Source organism: Crassostrea angulata, chromosome 7, assembly GCF_025612915.1.
Source record: "Crassostrea angulata isolate pt1a10 chromosome 7, ASM2561291v2, whole genome shotgun sequence".
Taxonomy (NCBI): domain Eukaryota; kingdom Metazoa; phylum Mollusca; class Bivalvia; order Ostreida; family Ostreidae; genus Magallana; species Magallana angulata.
The window spans coordinates 8,173,265-8,200,831 of record NC_069117.1 but is presented as its reverse complement, the minus strand read 5'-3'; the positions used below and the strand labels follow the sequence as shown (position 1 = coordinate 8,200,831).

General features: G+C 35.5%; 1 protein-coding gene across 8 annotated transcripts; it reads left to right on the top strand.

Moving 5' to 3' along the window:
- The first annotated feature begins 1,563 nt into the window (after positions 1–1,563).
- Positions 1,564–27,098, top strand: LOC128155929 (CD109 antigen-like). Of its 8 annotated transcripts, none has more exons than XM_052817821.1 (37): positions 1,564–1,717; positions 5,304–5,370; positions 5,541–5,698; positions 5,968–6,005; positions 6,620–6,776; positions 6,860–6,930; positions 7,045–7,170; positions 7,260–7,299; positions 7,409–7,493; positions 7,729–7,861; positions 8,035–8,259; positions 8,446–8,760; positions 8,882–8,986; positions 9,100–9,162; positions 9,487–9,675; positions 10,479–10,628; positions 10,761–10,874; positions 11,010–11,064; positions 20,211–20,385; positions 20,805–20,922; positions 21,021–21,134; positions 21,250–21,360; positions 21,611–21,739; positions 23,134–23,272; positions 23,561–23,737; positions 23,972–24,053; positions 24,166–24,322; positions 24,470–24,547; positions 24,656–24,830; positions 24,927–25,135; positions 25,264–25,425; positions 25,531–25,593; positions 25,759–25,868; positions 25,953–26,106; positions 26,221–26,323; positions 26,556–26,647; positions 26,853–27,098. In XM_052817821.1, the coding sequence occupies exons 2-37, from the start codon at positions 5,306–5,308 to the stop codon at positions 26,856–26,858; spliced, it is 4,443 nt and encodes a 1,480-aa protein (XP_052673781.1). In that variant the 5' UTR covers positions 1,564–1,717; positions 5,304–5,305; the 3' UTR covers positions 26,859–27,098. The 8 variants fall into 8 exon arrangements, with proteins under 8 accessions (XP_052673781.1, XP_052673778.1, XP_052673785.1 ...); XM_052817818.1 differs by lacking the exon at positions 20,211–20,385 and adding an exon at positions 19,681–19,900; XM_052817825.1 differs by lacking the exon at positions 20,211–20,385 and adding an exon at positions 19,092–19,248.
- Positions 27,099–27,567: the final 469 nt, after the last annotated feature.

Genomic DNA, 27,567 nt, shown 5'->3' with positions numbered 1-27,567 from the left:
CATTTTAAGCAAAGAAAACGTCATCAAAGTCATTAAAGACTGTATCTTCGAATAGGTATGTAATATGTGACTATGCATGATCGACTGTTGCGTGTTTCTTCGATAAAAGAAAAGAAGGTCAAACGTACTTTTAATTGATAGTTATGATCATAAAAAAAGCTATAAAAGAGAGTTCTGCAAAATATTTTTCATGTGCTTAATTTAAAAATAATACATATGACAGACCAATTTTATTGTTTACCATAAGCCCCTAATGTAAATCTTTAAATTTTGACTTAAGTTTGTATTTCGTTCGACACAATCAATATCTAATATTTTATTCTACAATATATCAAGCTTTCACGAATGCTTCGATTTTTAGAAAGTTCATTCAGTAAGAGATAAGATATATTTTTTCTATTTTTTGGTAATCATTTATAGTTTGAAGGGACGAAAACAAAATTAAAGAATTTTACGAAATGCAAAAATCATGTACTGGGGACTATCATTTTCCAGCTACATGTACTATATAATATAGTGGAATCAGTTATCAACATTCAATAATCAGCCAACCCACCCACCTCCATGCAAATAATCCTCATTAAATATAAGGCGAAATCGTTCAACGACCCGATCAATAAAAAAGAGTATCATTTATGAAAAAAAAAGTTTTTATAGTGTATACGAAATAACTAACCTAATTCAAAGCAAAATACGTGTAAACCTAATGATTAGATTTCTGTACGAAATATATGCGTGCACAAGACAGGTCGGCTTGGCGCACTTTCGAGTATAAGAATGAAGTATCTTTCCAGTTTGGGATGACATTTATGGTTACGAAATTGGACGATGTTACAAGCTTACATTAGATATCACTATCAGATTGATAGATATACATGTAGATAAACAATAACTGTAGGAGGATACCGAAGGTGTTGCCATTCTCTATGACCACATACATGTACTTTAAACATCTCAGTAAACTTTGAACGATTCACGATTACATGTATGTGGTTATTAAAATCTCGCCTATATCAGTTTTTTCAAGGGATCAATATTTGCTTCAAGCTTCATTTTTTTTATAGATAGCTCTAAAAGCAGTAGTACAACAATATTTTTTAATCGCTGCCCAATCCAATTTTCTCGCAATTTTCAGTAGGGGGTTCCCACAAATGTTGACCCAGTTGCTTTCGGTTAAACACCATTAGCAAAATCACGAAATTCTGTGAATATCTTTTCATCCTTGCATGTCAAAATTAATTTTGATAGGAAAAACAGGAGCGTTTTTGCACGCGTTGAGGTCTTTTTGCTTGCTTCACATTCCACAAAATAAAAAAAAACCTGCACACCTTTCCAAAACTGCGTTCTGTTTACAAACTCCATGTAAACAGCGGACGGCGTAAAATGACGTCGGGGGCTAATCCACCAATTAGAAGGCCGTAAGTTTCCCCAGGGAATCCCTCTTGGTAGAGAACGTGACAACTTGACGCATGGTCAAAGGTTTTGCCTATTAATCAACAAAATCAGCCAGGCGTGACTAGAGCTAAGACTCGTTGCTGACAGTATAAATATATAGTTGTTTCTACTCTGTTTGATAAGCAAAAACAAAATCAGTACTAGACGGTGGCAAATATGCAGTAGAGACAAACATTTAGACTAGAGTTATATACAGTTTATATTAGTCGTGAACTTCATTCATATATAGAGATTGGACTTAGATTTATATATATATTTATCGGTAAGTTTTATAAAATATTTACTTCTTAATTTTCTAAAATTTATATGTGTTTTAAAAAATCTCACCAAATTGTTAACAACAGTATTTATATCAATTCAAATGTGTACAAATTGAGAAATTTATGCGTTTTTTCGTCTTGCAAAAAGTGATTCTTGAAACTTTTGCATACGTATTTTACAAAAATCTGGCAGTTTGTGTTTTTATTATTGTCAATTTATCTATTGCCTTTTTCTACTCTAATTTTGTCACGTGCATTTATCAAAATATTGCACATCGTTCCCGCTGTCCATCTTGACCCGGTGACCCTTCTGGTGGACCCTGTAAGACTCGATAGAAGCCCGGGCGAGAGTTTGGGTCGCAGCGGCACAAAGGTTTAATTAGTGAATGTGACATGTTGTATACAAATAAATAATCACTGACGCCTGCGGTAATTAGCACGCCCAATTCATCACATTAGATATTACAAGTCAAAAAGATATATGAAGCCGGTACAACACACAAAGGCCGAAAGCGTGCAAAACACAAAGTATTGCATGAAGGCATATCGTCATATGTGACAACTGTTACTGTTTTTATTATAGTGATTTGTACCAAGCATTGTCATGCACTTGATTGACAGAGGCGGTTAAAGAACTAGTGTTTTTAAACTATGAATTTGTTGATATTTTTCAATATCGCGTTTTTACAGTTTTCATATAAAGTTCAGTAAAAAGTAGAGCTAGGTACCATATTGGCTTTTTTGTTAGAAAAATAGGAATGATATTAGTAAGTTATGATATCTAACGTAAGCTGTTCCTAAGATACCATCGAACTAAGATACACTAATTTTTTGTAGGATGTTACGAACTTTTTTCCTAAATATATAAATCATACATGTATATACATGTAGGAACTCTCTAGGTTCATGTCTTGGGAAAGTTTTAAAAAGTTACGATTTTGTAAATTAACCATTAAGTCTAGACAGTTTCGTAAAAATTCTTTAAAATAAGTTTAATTTAGCATAGCGCTGATTAAATGATAAAAATAGATGCACATAAAATTGCTAAAATGTAAAAGCTCCTTTCCCCCAAATTAAAAAAAAAAGATTTGAATGTCCATCATTGTTATCAACTTTTAAAATAAAATTTAAAAATTGGAATATTTTGTCTGCTGAAAATTCAGTAAGATAAGTCGGATTTCCGTAAGTTCCATAGAGAGCACGTATCGTCACTGATGGCGGTGTTTACGCATTGAATTTGAACATAGACTATATATTAGTATACGAACACCAAAGGCTATTGATTTTTAGTAAAAAAAAAACTCCGTATAGAATTTAAGAAAAACAGTCTTTATTTTTAACCTTAACAGGTATGAATTACTTGATTATTACATGTTTGTTTATCTTTGATATAAATGCAGTTGTACCCAAGTTTACAGCATTAAAAAATCCTAACGGTTAACTTTAATGTGAAGACTTATTTTGGATAAGTAATGTTAAATGCCACGAGGGTGTGTAATACATTAAAGCGACACAGAAGTATGAGTCCGTATGACTAATTAATTACCGGCATCATAATTCGTCTCCCCCGGTGATTAGGTAACACATTCTAACCCCATTACACATTAGGAAATGCGTATAATCACGTTTGATAGATTATCGAACGAATTCTGATTGACTGTTACAGTCTGGGTAGAAGTGCTTGTAAACAAATAAGACGCCCTTGTCATGTCCCTGCACCTCACCATCTTGTGTGTTATTTTTTACGACAGTGCAGATCTTCCAGGGTTAATGAATGTGTTGTCTGCTTTAAATTTGAATTGTACTTAAATGGAATCTGTCGCCAAGACCATGAGATATACTTTATTATATTATGAGAATCTGATAGGCTATGACAAGAATTTCTTGTTTTTCGCACGAGAACTTACAGATTTTGAGGATAGCTTGTATATACACCACAAACGTCTTATTTACTCCAAACGAAGGCTTCCTTGCTTTACTTTTTGAAAATGCCGCAATTCATCCTCTTAATATATAAATAGATACGTACAAGTAACAAAATCATGAAAACCTAATAAACAGTGTAAGCACCTTGGTCATCGGAAAATGCAGATGCATCTAAAAGAATGCTGTAATATTTTGCACTTTTTTAAAAGACAGGTTTTTATCTTACTGTTTTACAGCTAGCAAAAAATTAATAACCGATACATGCACATTCGACGTTTCAATCGTCAAAGCAGAAAAAAAAATAATCAAGGTTTTATTTCATTTAACTTCCAAGATAGCGTTGCTTATTTGGATATCCCGGGTTCTTCCACATGCATTTCCCCCCAAAAGTTTAGAATATGGAGTGATGGATTGCTGGTTTTTCAACATAATCTACGTATTGTGCAAATTCTGAAAATGCAAAATTCGGTGTTTTTTCTGTTTTTATGACTTTATGAACCTTTACGAGTTCAGTCTTTGAAGGCGATAAGATCAGAATTTACATATTCCGTCGTTGTCGCTACACTAGTGTTTTGGGTTAATCGTTCAACAGATATGTATTCATTAATTATAAACCTTTCACATACGACACTCGCCAAAAGGCGTCAACGGGCTAAACTTTTGACCTCCATTAATTAATTAACCCTTTCATGCCTTATTGCAGATCAGCTAAGAATTCTTAAAGAAAACCCCTATCTTTTTTATAACTGATAAAAACTGCGGATACACATTTTTTTTTAAATATGAAAATTAATTATAACAACCATGAGGAATGTTTAAGGCAAGTAAAGTGACCTAATTAAGAATAATAGCAAAAATTCCCACCTAACTTAATTAAGATATAAAATAACTACAATGTATAATGACCAAGATCTTGAATTTGACGACTGTCATTCGATTAATACTTGAAATATATTTATTCAAACTGATGTGTACAATGTACAAGAATGTATACCAAAATACATGTATAGCTTTAATGGCAATGTCTTTCATGAGTGGGTCTGCGCTTTATCTCATTCTAAAGGAATATTTCCAGTATGATTTTAATTAACAAAAGCTGGAGTGATGATCCAATATTCCCCAAATATGTGTATTTTGTAACACATCATTATTCATTTTTAATGACAATAATCTACGTCCGCACACGAATGAACTCAATGTACACTTTATTAGCATTTGAATAGCTTAGTATAGTTAAGGCGACTGAGATATCGTAGTGATTTGATAAAATGATTTGAACGAAATTTTGCATTTTCAGGTTTCAATGATCATATAAAGTTGACAATTAAAAGCCTTTTTTTAATTTCTCTTTGATAAACATTCCAAAATTATTAAATAATCAAATCATTATGCAATTACAGTCAAACTTCGTTATCTTAAACTAAATGGAACTATTTAAAAAACATCGAGAAATCCGAATGTGCGATATATCGAGGGCAAAATACTTTTAAAACAAGTGGTTGGGACTTACAAATCACTTCGACATCTCCATTGTATTCGAGATAGAAGTGTTCGAGATATCGAAGTTCAACTGTACTACGTCCTCTGCTTTTTGCAGAATATCTCCACAGAAACTAAACGATCGACATAGATTTCTCTATGAATGTTTTTGTTTATTTACAGATATGGAGGGACTCCGAGTCTCCTTATTTCTCCTATTGTCTGTGATATCATGTTCCCTTGCCAAGAAGTACGTATTAAATGATCACCAATATCTTAACAAAAATTCAAAATAAATTATTTGCTATCTTCATTGTAATTATTTATCAGCAGTTGCAATTATTATCTTATATATAAGTATGGATTAATAAAACTTTCACATTGTTAGCGCTCCTTTGACACAGTTGTTTCTATTTTTAGTTCCTATGTTGTAATGTTCCCAAAGACGATACGGCCTAACCTGGACACAAACGTTAATGTCCAGCTCCTGAACCCCGCCCCTGGCCTTGACACCACCGTGGTGGTCAGCCTACTGGACGAGAACAACGCCACCCTCGTATCCGAGATGAAGACTACAGGTAACTACGACAGATCTGTCCAAACCATGGCACCAAATCTGTCCAAAACATGACACCAAATCTGTCCAAATTTTGGCGCCAATGTTAAAAATCTGGCGCCAAGTCTGAGATATTTTGACAAATTGAAGTAATTTTGTTTAAGTAATACATTCTCTTTGGTAGTTTTGTTTAATTAAGTACTGGTTATACATGTAGAATGGCCAAAACATGTTCGCCGAATATTTTATCTATTTTGACATTGACCGGTATCACTTGTCTTCTCTTTGCAGATCCATTGAGTCCAACAACACTATCCATACCCCTGAAGGTAAGCGGTGATCCTGATTTCTTGACTTCAAAATGCAGAGATCTGCAAAATCATAATATCTTCAATAATTAAAGCTACTATTTTTAAATGCTGATATTGGTTATTGATATATGTAAACCTTTCAATACGATTTATACGGTTTAACACGTTAAAACCACCTTTTTTATTAATATAAGAGCATCAAACAGAACCTTTTGGTCAATATTGAACTCGTAATTTCTATATACTGAGCTGAGAAAATTACGTTTTCAAACCCTCTCTGGATTTTATTTTGGGGGAGGGGGTCGAAGGGGGGAGGGGTCATTTTTCCCCATAAAACCAAATATTGACTAGAGTTGAGGGCAACATTGATTGTTTAAGCCATCAACCAAAGTCAACATTTGTATAATATTGTTGGTTCACCGTATTCACATTTTTCGGACTTCTGTTTCAAAATTATTTGCGTTTGTAAAAGAAAAAAAAAGTCATGTCAAAAGCAGATAAATTAATTAATGGCTTGTGGGTAAATAGTATTACTATCCTATTTTTTTATTACATGTAAACAAAGCAGCATTGTGCAGGGATTGAAGTAACTTGTTCACTTACAAGAAATCTTCTTTTGCTTGCGTTTACAGATGCCAGCCACTTTGACCCCTGGTCTCAAATACGCCATCAAAGTGCAGGGTGAGGGAGGTGTGACCTTCAGTAACTACACGACAGTCGATTTTAACCCCAAGTACTCCTCTATCATGATACAGACAGACAAGGCCATCTACAAACCCGGCCAGACAAGTATGTACTCTGCTCCTCTCAAATTAAATAATTCCTCCATTAATAAGTTTTGGTCGTTTATTAACTACTCTGTTATCTTTCAGTCCATTTCCGTGTCTTTGGGATGTACCCCGACTTAACCCTCGTAAACGACAACATTGATGTCGAAATCTACGTAAGTAGTTTAATTTTTTTCTTCGATATTTAGAAAGGTATGATAAGAATAAATTGTAATTGTAATCGCTGTTATGTGTTATGTACGACAGCTTAAATCTTCCAAATATTTTAGGATCCCATGGGTAACAAAATTGGCCAATGGAAGAACAAAGTTCCCGACAATGGGGTTTTTACCGATAGTCTCGTTATGTCTGACCATCCTTTGCTCGGTGAATGGAAAATCAAGGCAATTCAAGGGGTAGGTTTACAACTTCTTTGTTTTTACCCTTAACACATGATGCTTCAAATATCGGAATGAAAAGACAATCATCTTTTTGAACATTTCAGAATGAAGCCTATACAAAGACAGTTACAGTGGATGAATATGGTAAGATAAGTAATCAACACTACGATAAAAGAGAAAAATGCTATAGAATTCACCAGACATTACGAAATTTGATGTTTAATCATATTTACTATAAAGTGCATTTTTTCAGTCTTACCGAAATTTGACGTAACTTTGGAACTTCCTCCTTACGGGCTCAGTAACAGAAACTTAACGGGAATTAAAGTGGTTTCTAAGTAAGTTTTTATATAATGGATCCTTCATTAAAAACTAATGTTACTTTCAATTTAATATTTAAATATCATTTAGATAAATGGATGAATGAATGTAATGAAAATCGAAAAATCTATTTTTACGCTTGCTCCGAGCTTCAAATCTCATACGCTGATGTTCCACGGGTAAACCATTTTATTTAGATACAGATATACTAGTAATTTAGATCCAGGAGTCAGTTTTATTGATCAATTACAGGTACACGTTTGGAAAGCCCGTGAAGGGAGTGGTAGACATCCGAATCCGCCCACCTTACCTCAGTCAGAGCCCATGGTCCATTGAGAACAGAAAGAAACAGGGACTTATTGACCAGATATCCCACAGTGCACCTGTAAGTCAAAGTTGTAAATAAAATATTGATTATGTTCCGAAATATCCAAACATCTTCAACTGCTTTGCTAACTTTTTTATAGGAATCTTAGAACTTATGATTTGGAAAACTTTCTCTCGTCTAAACGTTCACACATTTTTAATTGTCGAATAACCGTGTATCTATCATTGCAGATAAATGGTGAGTACAAATTTGATGTGGAAAACTCCAAACTGAAGAGCCTGGATAAATGGCTGGACTACAGCGAGCTCCTGTTTGAGGTGAATGTAACGGAAGCGATCACGGGACTGCGACAGAACGCCACGGGAACTGTCCGCTTCTATCCATTTGAGAACAAGGTGGAGTTCCTCCAATCTCTGCCCAAGTCATTCAAGCCGGGTCTCCAATACAAAGTTCTGGTAAGATTTTCAAGAATAAAACTCTTAAGATTTAGAATTATTACAAATTTACATCTTTGTTTGAAGATTATTTGAATGTACATGTATATGTTATTAAAAAGATTGGGTTTTAGAATTATTGATGAATTACTTTTTTATGTTTAATGATTTATGAAATGTATTTCAATAATTGTGCGTGTCCTATAGGGTAGAGTAACTCGTCAAGACGATTCCCCGATATCCCTGCCCACAGCTTCCCGGGTCAGGCTGACGGTGACCCACACACTCCCCCTTCCCTCAACCACAACCTCCACCACGACCACCACTGAAATCCCACCCCCACCAGAAATGGGAGGGTTGAGACTTATCGATGAACCTATGATCATACCGGGGGGAAGACGAATGTGGCAGCCGACCACGAAAGATGAAAAACTGGAACCCGTTTTTCTGGACGTCAATGCCGATGGAATTTTTGAATATGAAATGACAATACCGGAGAATGTTATTCGGGCATCAGTGGATGTAAGTCACGTTTGAGAGCATTTGATTATGTGAAATTTCTTGAAAAAATTTTCAATGAATGTTTTTGATTCAATGATTTAAGTTTTATAGTTAATATATAAATTAGAAATTTCCTTTTTAGGCACAATACGAGAAGAGTTCTTCTTATCTCAGTCTGAATCCAAGTAAATCTCCTAGCGATAGCTTTATGCAAGTATCTTTGCTGAACCCTGACGTAAAACCCACGGTAACACCTCTCTCTCTTTCTCTCTCTCTCTTTCTCTCTCTCTCTCTCTCTTCCCCCGATTTCGTTTCAGTTAACTTAGCCATTAAGTTTCAATATATTACTTAAAATTTCAGACTGGATTAACTTCAAACTTTGAAATCAAGACCACAGAATCTACCCCCACAGTGTACTATCAGGTAAGTCAATGAGAGTGCTTGCAGACACACTTTTACAAACCAAGTAAAAACTGAGAAAGTTCATAAAAGTTTTGTTTAATTTTATGTTACCCGTCTTCTAAATATAATTTTAATTGAAAATCCAAGATCGAAATTAATTTTGAAAAAAGGAACGACAACTTGAAAGATTTGTTCCATGTTATTCTTAATTAATGGCGTATAAAAGGTTCAATGTAAACAGTATCCATTTGTTGTGCAGAGATAATTAATCTATAAGTATTAATAGATAACTTATATCGTTCAAGTATTTTCTTTGTTTTCATATTTTTTTTCTTCTAATTTTAGGTTATCTCAAAAGGTCAAGTCGTTTCATCGGGCGAAGTTGACATGACCTCCAGAGTTCAGACTTTCCCGTTACCTATAACAACGGAAATGGCGCCCAAGGCCCGCCTGATCGTCCATTACGTCAGAGATGACGGAGAAATTGTCACCGATGCATTGACCTTTAATATCGATGGAACATTCAAAAATAAAGTAAGCAAATCAGTCAAATTGGTCATGAAGCAGAATGTTTCTTTAACAGTTAAACGGGCTAAATGGTTATGGCCATTTTTAGACTTTATTGGTCTCTTTTAGAAGAAGAACTCTTTATAAAGTTACAGTTAAATACTCAAATATAAAATCTAAAGTGACCTTTTCTTTTTCTAAAATTTGCTTAACTTATTTAATAACAGTTTATAGCTTATTAAATCATATCTTAAAATCTAGGATACTAGAGATAATGGGTAATTGACCAGTCAGCCTCCTTAAATTTGTTTCATGAACATTGGACGTTGAATGTCACATTGTCAAAAATTCCAAAATACAAAAAAAATCCTCTAGTTAAATTGAATTAAGGAATAAGGAATCATTCTTTGAGTATTATGAGGTGATAATTTCGGCCGAGGTGCGATGAAATCCAATAAAGCCCGAAGGGCTTTATTATATGATAGATTTGATCACGCCCCGATCGAAATTATCACCTCATAATATTAAAAGAATGATTCCTTATCACTAGTCTTATATAATTTTAAACCATCCTACGATTAAATATATTTATATCTAAAAATATGAATAAGCAAACCCTGCTGGCGCCTCAATTTGGCTTCATTTAAAGTTATGGGTTACAAATGTATATAGTACAAAATCGATACGTAGTGTAATCACAGGCAAAGACACTGGAAAATGTAAATATATCTTTAAACTTTTCAGTTACTTAATTGGTTGCTGTTTACGTTACAAGTATCTGGACATTCAAAAGCTTTGATTTTTAGAGAGAATATTTGCTCTGTTTGTAGGTGGACATCAACTTTGACGTTCAGGAGACCCGGCCCGGCAAAGAGGTTGTGGTGTCGGTAAAAGCAGACCCAGATTCCACGGTCCATTTGCTGGCTGTCGACAAAAGTGTCCTCATATTAAGAAACGACAATGACATCAAAGAAAGCAGGGTAACTCACAGAATTTTTTTTTTAAATTTATTTAAAAAAACTAGTTCTACCAGAGAAGAAAAAAACAAGAATAGTTATTAAAAAAACCCTATAATGTATTTTGCTATACGTTTTTCCCCAAATTTTGCACAGGTAACTGATGAACTCAATACCTATGACACGGACGGCGGTTTTGGCGGATTTCAGCCTTTTGGTTGGTGGTGGCCGAGGCCTTCCGGAGGAGAGGACGCTGATGACGTGTTCCGAGTATGTTGAGTTCTTTGATGTCCTTAAAAAAATTATTATCAGAGACGTGCACGTGAACACACAAACATGCACATACACACATAACAAAAATGTATGTAAACAATGATTTGACTGATTTATGGTACCTTTTTTTAGAACAATGGTATGGTGGTTTTGACGGATGCCCTTGTGTATAACTACGAAGAACCATGTAAGTTTTCGTTTAATTGGTACTGATATTATCAAACTGAATTTCAATATCGCTTAAATTCATGAGATTATAAATATGATTATGATTTTAATATTTTTTTTTTGTAATAAATATAACACCATATATATATTGTAATGAATGCATTGGTGATGCCGCTTTGATTGGCTCTACATGCACATGCAAACACCTGAGATGAAAAGAAAGTAAACTTCAATGATATTAAATTAGATCTACATATGGGCTTTTATTCGTTACATAAGATTAAATTCTTCATAAGAATTGCTCAAAGAAATGTTTGAGGTTTTTTTTTAATTAATCTGCAATAATTTTGAAAAAAAAAACCCATAAAGCACAAAGACTCAGTTGTTTGTAATTGAATTCTTTTAAAACTTGTATTATTTACAGTAATTTGCTAGTTATAGAATATCAAAATATATTAACAAGATTAACATCATTGTACAAATCTATTTACTGTTTGCATTACCTTTCGACATGGCATTCATTTCTGGGACGAATTTTTAAAGAGGATTTTGGGTACATGCATGTTTTGCAATTGCTTAAATAATACTTTTTCCTTGCACACATTTGTAATTTTACTTTTCAATCTAATTTGCACTTAATTTTATTTAAATGGTATCATTTTTGAAAAGTTTAAGGGGACAGATGTCTGCATGTTAAGGAAAAGTAACAAGTGCTTTTGATCATTGTTTTCACTATCGGGGTTTACAGTTTAATATAAACACATACCAACTGTCTTCAAAATATAGTTGAGAACTTGAGAATCACAACAAACAAATCAAATTAATGTAAAAAAAAAAAAAAAAGGATACGTCAGGTATCTTTCATATTCAAACAAGTTTCAATTCTTCACCGCGTGAGTTCGTTAAAGTCCGAAACCATTAGAAGAAACGTCCCCAGGCGCCAATGTCCATGTCGAACGTCCAACTACGTAAAAAATATGATGACGTCATTTCTTCAAGGGCTGCAACCAATGCCGATGTTACGTAGGATGGGGGGACCAGTCATGATGGAGGCGCAGCCAATGATGGCCTTTGCTGCTCCTATGGCACGAAATACTGCAATGGCTGGTGCGGGCCCACCACCCCCACAATCTCCCCCGCGAGTCAGAAAGTTATTCCCAGAAACGTGGCTTTGGAGTAATTCTACTACCGGGTAGGTGGTTTATCTCCCTTGCATGTCTTCGTTGGACGGTTGGTCTAGAAAATATAGAAAAGAATTATTGATAGAAATCTGATTGTATAAAAAAAAAACTTGAAGTCGTCATCTTAATCAGAACTTTGGTGAAGTACCAAACCAAAGTAGTTGTATTGTTAAACACTTACGTTTAGTAGTGTTACTGTGGTAGAAAATTGGTTTTACCCAATGTGTCATTATGAGATCCTTTTCTTCGAAATAGACACGCGCCTTTTCCCCTACACTTTTTTCTGGTGCAAAAAATAGTATTTAAGCCAATTATAAATGAATTACCTTTATTCTTGTCAATTTCAAATCGTTGTCATAACCACGCTTTGTGTGCTTTAGGAACAAAAACCAAGTCTGGTGTTGAATATATTCACAATTAAAATTTATAACCAAATTACAGCAGTCAAACATTTAAAAGGATTTAATCAAAGGGCTACTAACATTGATTATCAAAGCAAAAAACGCGAAAAAATGCGAATATTAAGTTCAAAAGGGATACCTTTGCCGCCTCATTTTCTACAACTTGGTTCTGAAGTAAAACTTATATCGGATATAAAGGGCAGTCCAAATGTAAACAAGCCTATTTTAGGTTTTATACCATAGAAGCTTTGATCTAAAATATACGTCACGCGCTCATGCGATTGAACAAATTACTAAGAACCCATTCCTGAAGAATTATTTAAGACACTGTGATTTGAAGTAGCAAAAATGAATTTTTTCTCAATCTTGTTATTATCGGTCTTTTAAAGACCATGACAAAGTCATCCGGTATTATGTTTATGTGTGCACAAAAAAATAAACCGAAAATATAAGTTAAAAGACTGGGAAATTGCTGAGTGGGTAAGGACAAAACACTGCAGCTCTATGAACTATTTGATACGAAAAATATTATTAGGATGCAATGGAAAGAGTGTTTGCAAAAGCGATTTGCAGCAGAAAATATTCAAAGCAGTCATCAGTTCACTATATCAGAGGTGGATGGAATATAATTGTATAAAAAACGTCACTTGCTTTGGTGTGGTTTGTGGAACAATATTTGTCGCCATTATCGGAAGTAACATGTGGAATTTCTTCAAGGGTACGACAATGAAATGTATGAAATGGATATGTTTGAATCACCTATTGCCAACATGCAAATGGATGTGGCTGTTGCGTCATCTGGTTCTGCAGAAGATTCTGGTATCAATCCACCACTACGCGTGCGCAAGCTGTTTCCCGAAACCTGGTTATGGAGTAATACAAGTACAGGGTAGGTCAAAGTCGTCGTCTTTTCTTACTCAGTCGTGTATGAAGTAGCATTGGAACTCTTTCGCGATTTACGTCTAACAGTTAGATCTATCAGTCATTTCAAGGATTCATTAAAAAATTAAGAAACTGATACTAATAATCTTAAAATACAAATAAGGGCATAAAGTTACAGTTATAGCATGTCAAAAGCTAAACTTCGTCAACCTCTCTCCTATAAACTGTGGCATCATTTTTATTTGTGAGAGACAGTGTATTTGGGTAACCAAAATTTGCCTGGTTTGTGGGGACATTATCTCGTTGGTAGCAAGTTCGGAATAGTTTTAATGAATATTAAATACAAATGCTTGTATATACCTTCATGGTGATGGAAATTCGTGGGCAAAATAATGAGACTAACGAAAGCTACGAACATTGGTCCCCAAAGAACAATAATAATTCTTCAGAAGGTTAATTACTTTCGAATTAGAATTTAAATTAAAAAGTCGATTTGTTGACTGCTTAACAAGACAAGGTATCGTGTCGACTTCAAACTCGAGGAATCCTTGTAGAATAACGCTAAAGCAAATATGAAAAAATCAAATCTTTCTTGGATATCATAAATTGGCGGTGACGAGAATGTCAGGTAGTATGTTCAAAGCAAGATAAATGAATATTTTCCTGGGAACGTTAAACAACTGGCCTATCAAATGCCCCACTGAGAGCAATCCACAAGAACTACTATAACTACCGCTTATTGGAGTGAGGCATTTCACAAAGCTGTTCATTTAAGGAATCGTCAGAAGCCACGCTGTCAGGATACGTGCCGTGCAATATATATTACCTTGTTCCTGGTTACACAAGCGTAGGGTAGATACATGTATATTACCTGGTTCCTGCCTGCAGATAATCTAATGATTGAGGTCTTTTAAGACACGAATGTCTCCTGCAAAAGGAGTTTTCAGAATTTGCACAATATGGCACGCTTTTTTTTCCTAGAATGACCCAGTAATATTTACTTGGGTAATAAATTGGGTTATGTGTGTAAAAGGTGGATGGGATACACCGGTATATGTATGAACACGTCACCTGCTTTTGTGTGGTTTGTGGAATATTCAGTTTTGTTTATTAAAACAATACTCGCCATTAACGAAAGTAATCCGTGGATTTTCTCCAAGGGTCCGATATTGCCATAATGTATTCGTACGATGCTAGAATGGATGGTGTCATGTTGGATGAGCTTAATGGTGCTTCGGCATACCGGTATGCAGGAGGAGGTTCTGCGATCAGTCCACCACCACGCGTGCGCAAGCTGTTTCCCGAAACCTGGTTATGGAGTAATACTAGTACAGGGTAGGTCAAAGTCGTCGTCTCTTTTCTTACTCAGGCGTGTATGAAGTAGCATCAGAACCCTTTCGCGTTGTACGTCCGACGGTTAAACGTCATTCTGTCATTTGCACCGGTTATAAAAAGATAAAATTCAATGATTGGAACAACTATGATAAGTACTTCTTCATAAGATTGTCAGGAATTTAATTTAGTGATAACAATAAATTGATATAAAGTAGATATATTAAACCAAAGTCGCCTAAATATTATAAGAATTAACGTCAGAAGGAAGCCTGATGGGTAGTTATCCTAACATTAAAAATACTACAAAAATGAAAGACTTGTTCACTCTTAACAACACGACGTCTCGTTTCGACTTGTTTTTATATTTTGGTCCCAAAATGAAATACTGGGGATATATCTAATGGGCATCATCTGCGAATATGACTTATACCTAAGGAAGTACCCAGAGCAATGCCATACAATATAATAATAAATTGAATGACTCCTTCATTGAGGGAATCTTTAGGATTAACTCTAAGTGACTTCCGAAAAATATCAAACCCGCGGTGGCCATTGTATTGATCTAGTGACGATATGTCAGTATGACGAAAGCAAGCTAAAACGACAGCTTCTCTTGAATTTTTCACCCAGTAAGGAATTGTGTAAACGAATAGACAAGATTTGAGTCCTGATTATGGTAAACCCCAAATTTTTATAAATGTGGTATGTTCTGTGCTACCAATATTTGATGCATTCAGAAAACAAATCATAAGAGCTTTATTTTAGGATACACACTTCACAAAATTTGGTGTGGGTTTTTGAAAGAACAAGGCGGTAAGCATGTGTCATATAACACCAGTTGCTATTTTCCCGTCACAAATCAAGCATTGCAGGCGTACTAATACAGAAAGTTTGACACATCACAAAAATGTACAGACTGGAAGGAGAATTAAGCAGAAGACGTTTATTTAGTGAACAGATTTGTTTTTCGAAAGACGAGAGGGCGGGTAGCTAACTTCAGAATAGCAGATCACCAAGGTATGACGAGAGAGTCGTCACAATCTGACATGGCCTCTCCATCTACCCCACGTGTCAGAAAGTTTTTCCCGGAGACTTGGTTATGGAGTAACACAAGTGTAGGGTAGGTATAGCACTCGGTTTCTGTCTGCAGATATGTAATGATTGAGGTCCATGACAACTCGAGTGTCTCTCACAAAAAATATCTTTATTCCAAAACCTACACAACATCGTCTGCTCTTCCTCGTTTGATTTTGGTAACTAACGTTATTGATGGAATGACCAAGTATGATAAAAAATTCCGTTTAAATCCGATTACCTCATATCACATTGAATATCAATTTTTTAAATTCGTGCATTTTGTGGTTGTAAAGAGGAATATTGGATCGTTCATTTTCATCTTTCCACGACAATTCGAATCCATTTAAGATACCGGTATTTGCTCAAACTTGTTGTGTTCTTTTCATCGTTTTGATGAATTGAAGGAATGTTCACTTGCTGTAAAATGGCCTAATGGTTCTACAAAATGACGAATTTTGAAGATTTTAGTATGCTTTTACTAGTTTGTGTCATTTTTCAGACAAAAACCGTAGTTCTGCGCTTGAAAACGACTTTTGGCGAAATGATCATTCGTGAAGTTGAAAAACTGAATTTTGAGATAGAAATGTTAGGTTTGTTGATTTTTACCTGTCAGACCCTTCCTACTTTTAGCAATTTACCCAATGTTTACTTATGGTTCTTTCCTTACCTTTGCATATCACCTATCGTTTACCCAATATTCTTTCCTTACACTGGAGATGTTTTATGCGACTTTTTTATTTGCTTTCTGGGTTATTTGGATACCACGGCTTTGTTCTAAAAATCCACTCTACAATAAAACTATTTCAAGACAATTCTGTCTTGTACGAGTGAAAAACTGCGATTTAATTGAAGGGGATCCCCCGATGTTTAGCCGTATGTTTTTTGCTGGTGGATTTGGTGGACAAAATGGACTTCATGAAGAAAGTCAGCCATTATCGCCGCCACGCGAGCGAACACTTTTCCCTGAAACCTGGCTTTGGAGCAACACAAGTATTGGGTAGGTTCAACAATACCAGTACTGTGTAGGCTCAGCTATGCAACAAATGTGTAGATTCAGCAACACAAATAATGTGCAGATTCAGCAACAACAAAAATGTGTAGATTCAGCAACAACAAAAATGTGTATATTCAGCAACACAAATAATGTGTAGATTCAGCAACACAAAAAATGTGTAGATTCAGCAACAACAAAAATGTGTAGATTCAGCAACAACAAAAATGTGTATTTTCAGCAACACAAATAATGTGTAGAATCAGCAACACAAATAATGTGTAGATTTAGCAACAAAAAATGTGTAGATTCAGCAACACAAATAATGTGTAGATTCAGCAACCCAAGGACTGTTGAGGTTCAGCAAAATAAAGTATTACTTAGCTTCAACAATACTAGTACTGGGCAGGTTCAGCAACACAACTATTGTTTAGGTTCAGCGACCCAAGTACTGGGTGGTTCAGCCACCGAGGTTCTTGGTTAGGTTCAGCAAAACAAATACTGGATAGATTCAGCAACACAAGTAAAGGGTAACTTTAGCAATTACAAATACTGGGTAGGTTCAGCAACACAAGTACTGGGTAGACTAAAGAACACTTTTGCCATGTAGGTTCAGCAACACAAACACTGCGGTTTTTTTAACAACACAAGTGCTATGTGGTTTAGATTCAGCAACACATGGGTAGGTTCAGCAACACATGTTATTCTTAATGTTGGCAACGAAAATACTGTTTAGGTTCAGTAACATAAGAATTGTGTAGGTTCTGCGAAGAATTATTACTGGTACTAGTATTCGTGTTTAGGTCCCTTGGTCATTTCCTTTTCGGCCCTGTCCCTTCTTTCTTTTCCACGTAAATATTGATATTAACTGTAGCTGTAGTTGAATGGCATCATTTAGCAGTTTTAGTCATAATTTATCTTCTGAAGGATTGCGAAAATCATCTTAATTTTTCTTTTTGACTCCTGTAACTAAATACATTCATGTATTCATTTCAAGCAGGATAACCTCTTCCAAAACTGAAAAAAAAAATTATGGCAAAAAGATAGCTATACCATATAAGAGACAACAAACAGAGGAATGGACGTTTTCATCAAATTGATGAACAATGAGTGTCTGTAAAACTTTAAACTTTGGTGCACCCAAATAAAGTCGATGCAAAACTGACTACGGAAATAAACTAAGGGAGATTTTAGTTTTGCGATGAAAGACGAATGAAGTCAAACAAGAGAAGTAAACATGAGTAAAGAATTTATAAGAACGCGAGTCTCGCTGTAAATAAACCACGTGTTGTTAGCAAGAGCGTCGAATTCACATCGCAGAAGTTTATTATGGGAACAGATTTGTTCTTTAAAGGACGGGAAGATGGTTGGTTACAGTATACAAAATATAGAGGAGTCAAAGTCAAACCTAATTTTAAAATGAAATGCAACAAACTGCTTATGGTCTTGTTTGTTCACTCGGTTTTACAAAATCTTTTCAAGAGACTTGGTTTTGAAGCATTTCAAAATGTTCGAGAAGTTTTTTTAGAAGCACTTAAATTGATCCAGATGAAAACTTCCTTTAAATACGATTTTTATCTCAAATTGTCTCTTGTAACAGATATTGGCTTAAATTCTGACCCAGTGGACCATTCCCCCCCATTTTTATCTGGTTTATAAGCAGTCGTCTGTTATGGAATTCGAATGGCCTGGGATCGCCGAAATTGCACCTTCTTTTTGTCAAACATATTTAGTATTTTTCTTTCGTTTTCTCCTTTCTTTGTGGACTTATATTTAAGTTATTGCTTTTCATAAACATTAAAATCCGATATGCATCGATTAAAAAAGCATATCTTTATTAAGTCTGATTATTCATCAAAGCACATTGATTCAATGTTAACCCTCACTTGCACCGTGGGTGCATGCGCTTACTGTCAGCAGATGTAAGAATTCATGGATTTCCAATGTAAAGCACATGTTACAGCTTTGTAAACAGGATTTTGTCTGCATAATAACAAAGTGTTTTCGGAATTAGAGTTGTAGAAACAACTGAGTAAGCTTTTGTACGCAATGCATGCAGTGGATTTCTAAAACGGTTGTCTTCCAGATCGGATAATTTCGAAATGTGTACTTGTCAACATTTCTTGAAGGAATCTAGATTTTGACACGCTGTATAGCCTCTTACCTTCTCCTTTGTAAGATGTGGCATATTATCAGATGATGAGGATGGCCGATAGAGTAGGATCGATTCAATACTATCGCTATGGTGGAGATTCACAGGATGAAGACACCACTGCTCCTCCTAGAGTTCGCAGGCTTTTTCCTGAAACTTGGTTATGGGAGTCTTCAAAGATAGGGTACGCCGAAAAACTACAAAATATGACATTGTACATGTCAACAACAGTATCAATGAAATACAGTTGGTATCTTGTTTATAATTTTTTCATCGCCGAATTTAAAAGATATAAATTAATAGACTAAATGATAAAATGGAGGTGGGTTTATTAAACGTCGTTCCCGATACGCTAGGTAAATAAATACCGTTTTACTCGGTAGAATTACCCAGATATTACTTTTTTAAATATAACAGTTCTATGTTGCGCAAGCAAATGAAACTAAGAGCTGGTGATGTTTGCAAAAGATGACACATGCATTGCTTTGCACGCACTTCTTAGATGATATTGTGCTTGAGAAATAACAGGAACAAATGCTACACATTTACCAGAGGAGTTCAAAGAGATTCAAGACTTATTAAGAAACTTAATGTGTGAATGGTTTTGGTCTTCCAGTGATGACGGTATACCATACAGAATATAAGTGGAATCCCAGTATTTTTAAAACTCTGGTACAGACTTTAGTCGATGATGGAGGGACTCGACCCCCCGCTACTACCACGGTCTCGCACCCTCACACCTCCACCACCGCTCGTCCTGATACTCCGCCCCCTGTCCCTTTAAGAACCCGTGTACTCTTCCCCGAAACCTGGCTGTGGACCAATAAAACTACAGGGTATGTTCTATTTAAAGGGTGTACCGATATGACGATATCCAATCAATTTAACACCCCATCCCCCCCACCCCCGGCCCTTTAAAAAAACAAACAATCAAAGATCAACGATTGAAGGGACCTCTTGGATTTTCATCTTACGTTCACCTCTCAATTTATGCTATGATTGTTGTCATTCTCTGTAAATACGGATAGATTTAACATAATAGCATGGTTCGTTAGCCCAGGTTGTGGGGAACCTGCATGAGCATCGTTTATACTCCAAAGTTAAAAGATTATCTGAGTTCCGTAAGTGTAATGAAGTGTGTTGCAGGGATTGAACCCTATTACTATGATATGGTTATGGACTCCGGACCGGTCGCTTTTATGACCAATGATCGAATGGTAGGAAAGGCGTCTGGTATTTCTGCTTCCTCGACATCAGAACCAAAAATACGTGTTCGAAAGTTGTTTCCAGAAACATGGCTTTGGTTTAATAAAACAATAGGGTATGTAGAGGTTGATTCGTGAAAACGAAAGTTTACGACTTTAACCACCCAGTTTTTTTTAATTATCTGTTTTGAAACATTATTGCGCCATATTTCGTATGTTGCTGACATGATTGTTCTGTTATGGACTACTAGAATTACTTTTAAAAGATGAACCAATACACTTTTAATACAGTGTATACCAGTTTAAAATGTCTATCAGAATTATCTGTAAAAGATGAAGTAATACAAATACTGTACTATTGTAATTTATCATTAAATACATTCTTCACTCAATAATTTGTAAATATGCCCTATGATTTTTTGCATTTTTGCCTTGATGTTGTATCCATACATGCTCAAAAAGAGTAAGTTGAGTCACAGAGGAGAAAGAGAGATAGTTCCTCACCCGTACTGAGTCTGAGATGTTCTATTTATAGAGCTGACGGAATGACCTCCTTCAGTGTCCCCGTCCCTGACACGATCACGACCTGGGTCGCCTCAGCGTTTGCCGTAAACCCTGCGTCAGGGCTAGGACTGACCCCAAGTCCTGCAAATGTAAGTCGGTCCTATATAAATTCGTCACCCAAGACTGATTCCCTGTTATTAAATTAAAAGTTTGAATGGTTAATATTCTTTATAAACTTTGTTTGCAGCTTAAAGTTTTCCAGCCGTTTTTTGTGAGTCTTACCATGCCCTATGCCGTGACACGAGGCGAGTTGGTTGTACTACAGGCCAACGTCTTCAACTATTTGGACAGAGATGTCAGGGTAAGGGGGATGTTTATCGGTTCTCGGACTTATTCTCTGTCCAAAAACAATGAACTACTGGTCCATAGAATTAACACTTTCCGAAATATTATATCTATTTAACTTTGTTTTTTAGGTCCTTGTTATTATCGATAAAAACGAATCCTTCAAGAACCTGGTCACCTACATCCAAGACAACCAGGTCAAAAAGGGCAGATTCTCCGCCAGAGTCGGGCGTACATTTAATGTAAGTATGGTGATTAATTCTTCCTTAAACCACCATGATTGATATTTATATCTGAATTAACATGAATGTTTTCCTAATGTTGGCATTGTCTTCAGATGAAATTTCTTAATTCAAGCTGTTGGATATTTTTTTACAAAAAATGTCTATTCATCAGATTAGTGCCTCGATTTCTTCTTCAACTGTAAGAGTCAAAAGGGTCGATATTTCGGCTGTACGTTGTGGATTTATGTGACGAGGTTAATATTTACAGATGACGGCCGGAGAGATCTACCCAGTGTACTTCCCCATCATCCCCACGGAGACCGGGGACCTGAAGATCAACATCACCGTCATCTCCACGGGGCCTAGTGACGCCGTCATCCGTTACCTGAAAGTTGAGGTCAGTATAACTTAAAGGAGAGGTCAGTATTCCTTAAAGTGGAGACCAGTAAACATCAAAGAGGAGGTCAGTATACCTTAAAAAGGAGGCCAGTGTATTTTAAGTAGAGGTCGTATACCTTAAAGTGGCGGTCAGTATACCTTAAAATGGAGGTTAGCTGAGGTGGTATACTTTAAAGTTAAAATCAGTATACCTTAAAGTTGAACTCAGTAGATTTTAAGTGGAGGTCGTATAACTTAAAGTGGAGGTCAGAATACCTTAAAATGGAGGTTAGCTGAGGTGGTATACTTTAAAGTGAAAATCAGTATACCTTAAAGTTGAACTCAGTAGATTTTAAGAGGAGGTCGTATAACTTAAGGGTGTTGTTTACTCAGGGTTTGAGTTCTCAAATTCGGATTGTTATAAAGTTCAATATAATGAGTACAATTTGTTCTAAACAAAAAAAGTATTAATAAAATGTATTATTATTGACAAAACATTTGATATTTTTACTTTATTACGTAATTAGGCTCAAACAAAAATAGACTTTTAGCCAAACAGAGGAAATTCGGACTAAATTTTGCAGATTTTGTTTTCCGCTTAAACATTTTTGGCAGGTCTCTAATATTGAAAGTTAAGATTTTATATTTTAGTCTATAAAATTTTTCATATTTTCTGCTGGTTTTACCTCACTTATTCATTAAAATAATTGTATGGCACGAATTGCGAAAATATTAAAAAATGCTTAAAAACGATAAAAGACACCATATTTCAAAATTTTGATCATTGACCTCATATAAATTTTATGCCAACAGAATAAGGTCAATATAAGTCGTTCAATGCTATAAATGTTTTTGTATTATCATCATTCAATTTTTTGTAAACTTAGATCAAAAAATGGGTAGGAATTTGAAAACTGGTAGAGGAAATTCGGACTGGAATATTTTTTCAAATTGTAGCTGAAATCTTAATGTTTTGTACCTATTTAGTGCCACTGCCATTCATAAAATGTATTACGCTTTTTAAAGTGCTTTATTATTTGAAATATATTTACAATTAAGAAAATTTCAATTGTAGTGTAAAATTTTATGGGATTTTTCTTGATTTTTCAAAAAATATTCAATGGCCATTTACTCAAAAAGTAGGTCATTGACCTACTTTTTTGAAAGTGAAAAATAACACTACAATCAAAGGTCTATAACATACAATAGATGGGGTTTCATTATCATCAGTGGAATTTTTTTTTCATTCTGAGTAAACGTCATCCTTAAAGTGGAGGTCAGTATACCTTAAAGTGGCGGTCAGTAGTTCAATCTTTGAATGATTTTTTAACGTCGAGACTTTTTCATCAAAAATATAATACATCACTATGTATTATCAGAATATTGTTTATATCTCGATCATTCTCTTTGCAGCCGGAAGGTGTAGAGAAAGAATTTAACAACCCTGTTTTGATAAATACTGGCACCCTTGGGACTTTCACACAAGACGTGGAGCTGTCTTTCCCGCCAAACACTGTGGCCGGATCCAGACGTGTCCGGGCTTCTGTCATTGGTACGGCTTACTGAGGATGTAGTTTGTAACCCACTTTATACTGAGAATGTATTTTGTAATCCACTTTATACTGAGAATGTAGTTTGTAACCCACTTTATACTGAGCATTGCAATTTGTGTATCATATTACTTTAATGTCAGCAAAGGGTTTCATTTGCAAGGCCGCTTATAATGTTAGAAAATCGAAATTAAGCTAGTTTTAATAATAAGAATAATTTATTCTTTTGTTTACAACTAATTCACTTGTTGAATTGTGTTATTTATTACATGTATATGTTCCATATGCAGGTGATGTAATGGGTCCCTCTATCAGTGGATTAGATTCCCTGCTAAAGATGCCATACGGATGCGGTGAACAGAACATGCTGAACTTTGCTCCAAACATCTTTGTTCAGAAGTATCTTACTATTACAAATAACCTTACACCGGATCTTGAGAAGAAAGCTAGAGAGTACATGATTAAAGGTAATTATTTTAACTTATTTACCTATGTCTTTTACACTGATATTTTGAAAAAGAAATGTATAAATTTGGGATATATTTTTTGTTCTGTGTGTTAATTTGCCTCCGTCAGATGAACAGTGGATTTTTGTTGAATCAATAAAAAAATTCGCAGGAGTTTCGATGCTCAAGTAGACATTGTAGAGTTACATTGAAAAGTTTTTTATTACTCATTACAATTTTTATACATGTTGCTAGGTTACCAGCGGGAAATGACATATTCCCATGACGACGGGTCTTACAGTGCCTTTGGTAAAAGTGACAAGTCCGGAACTACATGGTAAGTTTAAATATACATGTACCTTAAACTAAAATACAAACATGTTTAAAAGTAAAATGGCAGAATGAGAATTGTTGGAATATTTTACCATATCTGATTGTTTGTTTAACAGGTTGACGGCTTTTGTGGTCAAGTCTTTCTCCCAGGCCTCTGATTTCATCACCATCGACGAGAACGTCGTCCAAAAAGCTGTCACGTGGCTTGTCTCTCAGCAGAACGAGAACGGAACATTCCGGGAACCGGGCAGGGTTCTACACAAGGAAATGCAGGTACGACACAACGCAAAACGCTAACGATATTTCATGGACCAAATACTGAAACATCAAAACGACATACGCACTATTTGTCTAAAGAGTAATGCTTTGGACAGAGATTATATATTTTCTTAATAAATTGATCTTGTTTGTAAACAACAGGGTGGTTCAGCGAGCGGAGAGAGGGCCCTTGCTGCGTTTGTCCTGATTGCTCTCAAGGAGGCGGAGGTCATTCCAGGGGTAAGACATAATGACTATAGCACATATTTAAAAATACTTTTACAGCGTCAATTATCTTAGTTATTTTCTCTCTGGCTGAAACTCAATTTTCATCAACCATGTTGACAGGTGTCTGAGTTGACTGGTCGAGCAATACAGAAGACAAGAACTTACTTGGAGAATGACATCGATTTGTTGGAGGACATGTATGAGCTGGCCCTCGTAGGGTATGCCTTGCAGATTACCAACAGCCCGAGGGTCGCTGAAGTGATGAACAAGTTGGATGCCAAGGCTACCATGAAAGGTATGTACACCTTTCTCAAAAAGGAATTGTAAGTCAATTTAAGCATGAAATTCCTCTTTCTTTATGCACCACAATGTTTACTTTTGATTATGAAAGATGGAACAAAATATTGGACCAAACCGGAGACTGGCATTCAATGGAAAGGATGGGCTCCACCCAAAGACCAGGCAAAGGCTGTTGATATCGAAACAACGGCTTATGCTCTGCTCAGTCTGGGAGTTCAGAAGGATCTGGAAGGAGGCCTCCCTGTTCTAAAGTGGGTGACCTCCCAGCGGAATCCAGAAGGAGGGTTCTCTTCAACACAGGTAATTGGTCTGTTGTAACTGGCCATTAATTTCAAAGGTTAAATGCAAACCCTAGTATTCCAGCATGATACCAGTATTACTTTCAAACTTGTTATAATTTCCTTTATATGTTCAAATCGCATTTTTAGGATACAATCATCGCTCTCCAGTCATTAGCGGAGTTTGCCACAATGGTCTACAGTCCCAACTTTAACATGAAAGTCCGTCTGACTAGTAAGACCCCCGGGGTATTCTTCCAGCAGGACTTCACTGTGGACGCAAACAATGCGCTAGTCCTTCAGACAGTGGACGTACGTATACTGCTGACTATTTAAAAGTGCTGTTTGATGACCACATGTCTGGGATTTAAGTTTGGTTTTGCATTGGTTATACTGTGCAAATTGCTTTATTTGCAGGTTCCTGTGGACGTGAAACTTCTGAACATCCAAGCAGAGGGCTCCGGCATAGCATTGGCAGAGGTAGGACAAACATGAGACAATTTCCTATCTTTTTTGTCGTTTTTTTTTTTAATATTTATATAGTTGTCGTGCTTGAAATATTTCATTGACATTTTATCTTCTGAGTTTATGTCATAATATTGATGTTATTCCTTGGATATATAATGCAGTTACATGTATATCTAGATATCGACATATTTCAATACTGACGAGGAGATTGAGGTTTCATCCTTTGATGTGAATGTGACTCTTTTTGACGAGACCACCAAAGGTTTCACAGTCAAAGTCTGCGGCCGGTGAGTTGTTTTCCTCAGTGTAAAGTTACAGTACTGAGAATTCCTTGTTCTTTATTTTCTAATCATTTTTGTTCACTTTTAAAGATGGCTGAAGGAAGGCAATTCCGGAATGGCCATGATGGATATCGGAATACCCTCGGGAATGACCCCCGACATGGAGACACTCGATACTTCTAAGGCACCCATGTACAAACGTAGTGAGATGGGATACAGGAAACTTTCTCTATATTTTGATGAGGTTTGTGTTTTTACGTGTTACGTAATTACTAAATGCATTTCTTCAAATTCGGCAAATGCCACGGTCATTTAGGTGAAATATTTTGAATGAATACTGAGGTTTGTTTGCTTGCAGTTTGACAAACAGGTTCAGTGTGCCTCCATATACATGGCCAACACAGACAAAGTCGCGGAGAAGCAGCCTTCTGTCATCAGGCTCTATGATTATTACGAGCCCAGTAAGTACTAAAGCAAAGAATCAAAGATTCGTGTTTTCTCGTAGCTTTATATATGCAATGCATATACATGTCACAATTAAAGATATACATGTACTGCCACTTAAAATTCCGGAAAATTAATGTTAAAAAAATCATCGCATTTTATACTGCGAATTTATTTTGAGAAATTTTTACCATGTTAAATTTACAATTAAGCTAGGACTTTGTGTGACAAAGCTAATTTTCATTCCAGAAAACCAGGCGACCACCTTCTACACGTCCAAGGTTTTGGCGGACTCCGGTGTGTGTGATGTATGTGGGTCCGAGTGTTTCTGCTCCGCCAAGGTATAAATCTTATTCACATTCACCACTCAAAATACCTCCAATGACAGTTATCCGAAACTTAAAAGAATTAATATATAATTTTATTGTACACGTATCCTGTAAACAGGATTACAAGATTTTTATTGAATCAATCTGTGTTAATCTGTATTTGGTCATTTTCATTTTAATTTTACGATAGTATAATGTTGTTTTTTTTTTATTTCAGCCTTAACACCTAAAGCTTCGTTGATGCAGTTGAGATGATGGTGCTGTATGAGACACTTTTCATATAAATATATTTTCTGTCGCTTTGTGGTGGCGCTAATAAACTGAAGACCATCATGGGCGGGAGCTAAGTTCTCTACAAATTGATGAATAATATTGTATGTGGAGTATACATCTCGGTCGTCTTGTAAATACGTATATGTATAAAGTGATCAGTTCAAATTATTAATAAACTTATTTTTGTAAACTTGTGTTAGTCATTTCTATAGGTTTTATCTAAATATAAAAAGGGCACAGTGGTCAATACTGCGATCGAGGTTCGATTCCCCTGGTCGACAGGGGTTTATGTGATGGGATATGGCGATTGGACACGTGGGTTTTCTCTGGGTACTCCGGCTTCCTCCCACATCAATGACCCTCTAGCGCTAACATCCGTGTCAACGAGAGATATTAATATAAGTTGTAGAACTTTTTATCAATCATTGTAAAATAAATAAAGTTAGGTTTTGATGAAAAAAAATTCAGGAATAAACAATCGTTTAATGGTTGCTTAAAAACTTGCATAATGCCTTCATATAATTAAATAACTGTCTGACTAGCTCAGTTAGCGACTGATAAGGGTCTTGAAACCTTTGTGCATCCTTAAGTTTAGAAACCTGTGCAATCTAGAAAAAAAAAGAAAAATTAGCTTAGATATTCCTTCTTTTATTTTTATT

Coding starts and splice junctions, on each gene's coding strand:
- LOC128155929 (XM_052817818.1), top strand. CDS start 5,306: ATGGAGGGACTCCGAGTCTCCTTATTTCTCCTATTGTCTGTGATATCA. Junction 5,699..5,967: donor ATCCGAGATGAAGACTACAG/GTAACTACGACA, acceptor TTCTCTTTGCAG/ATCCATTGAGTCCAACAACA. Junction 9,676..10,478: donor ATGGAACATTCAAAAATAAA/GTAAGCAAATCA, acceptor CTCTGTTTGTAG/GTGGACATCAACTTTGACGT.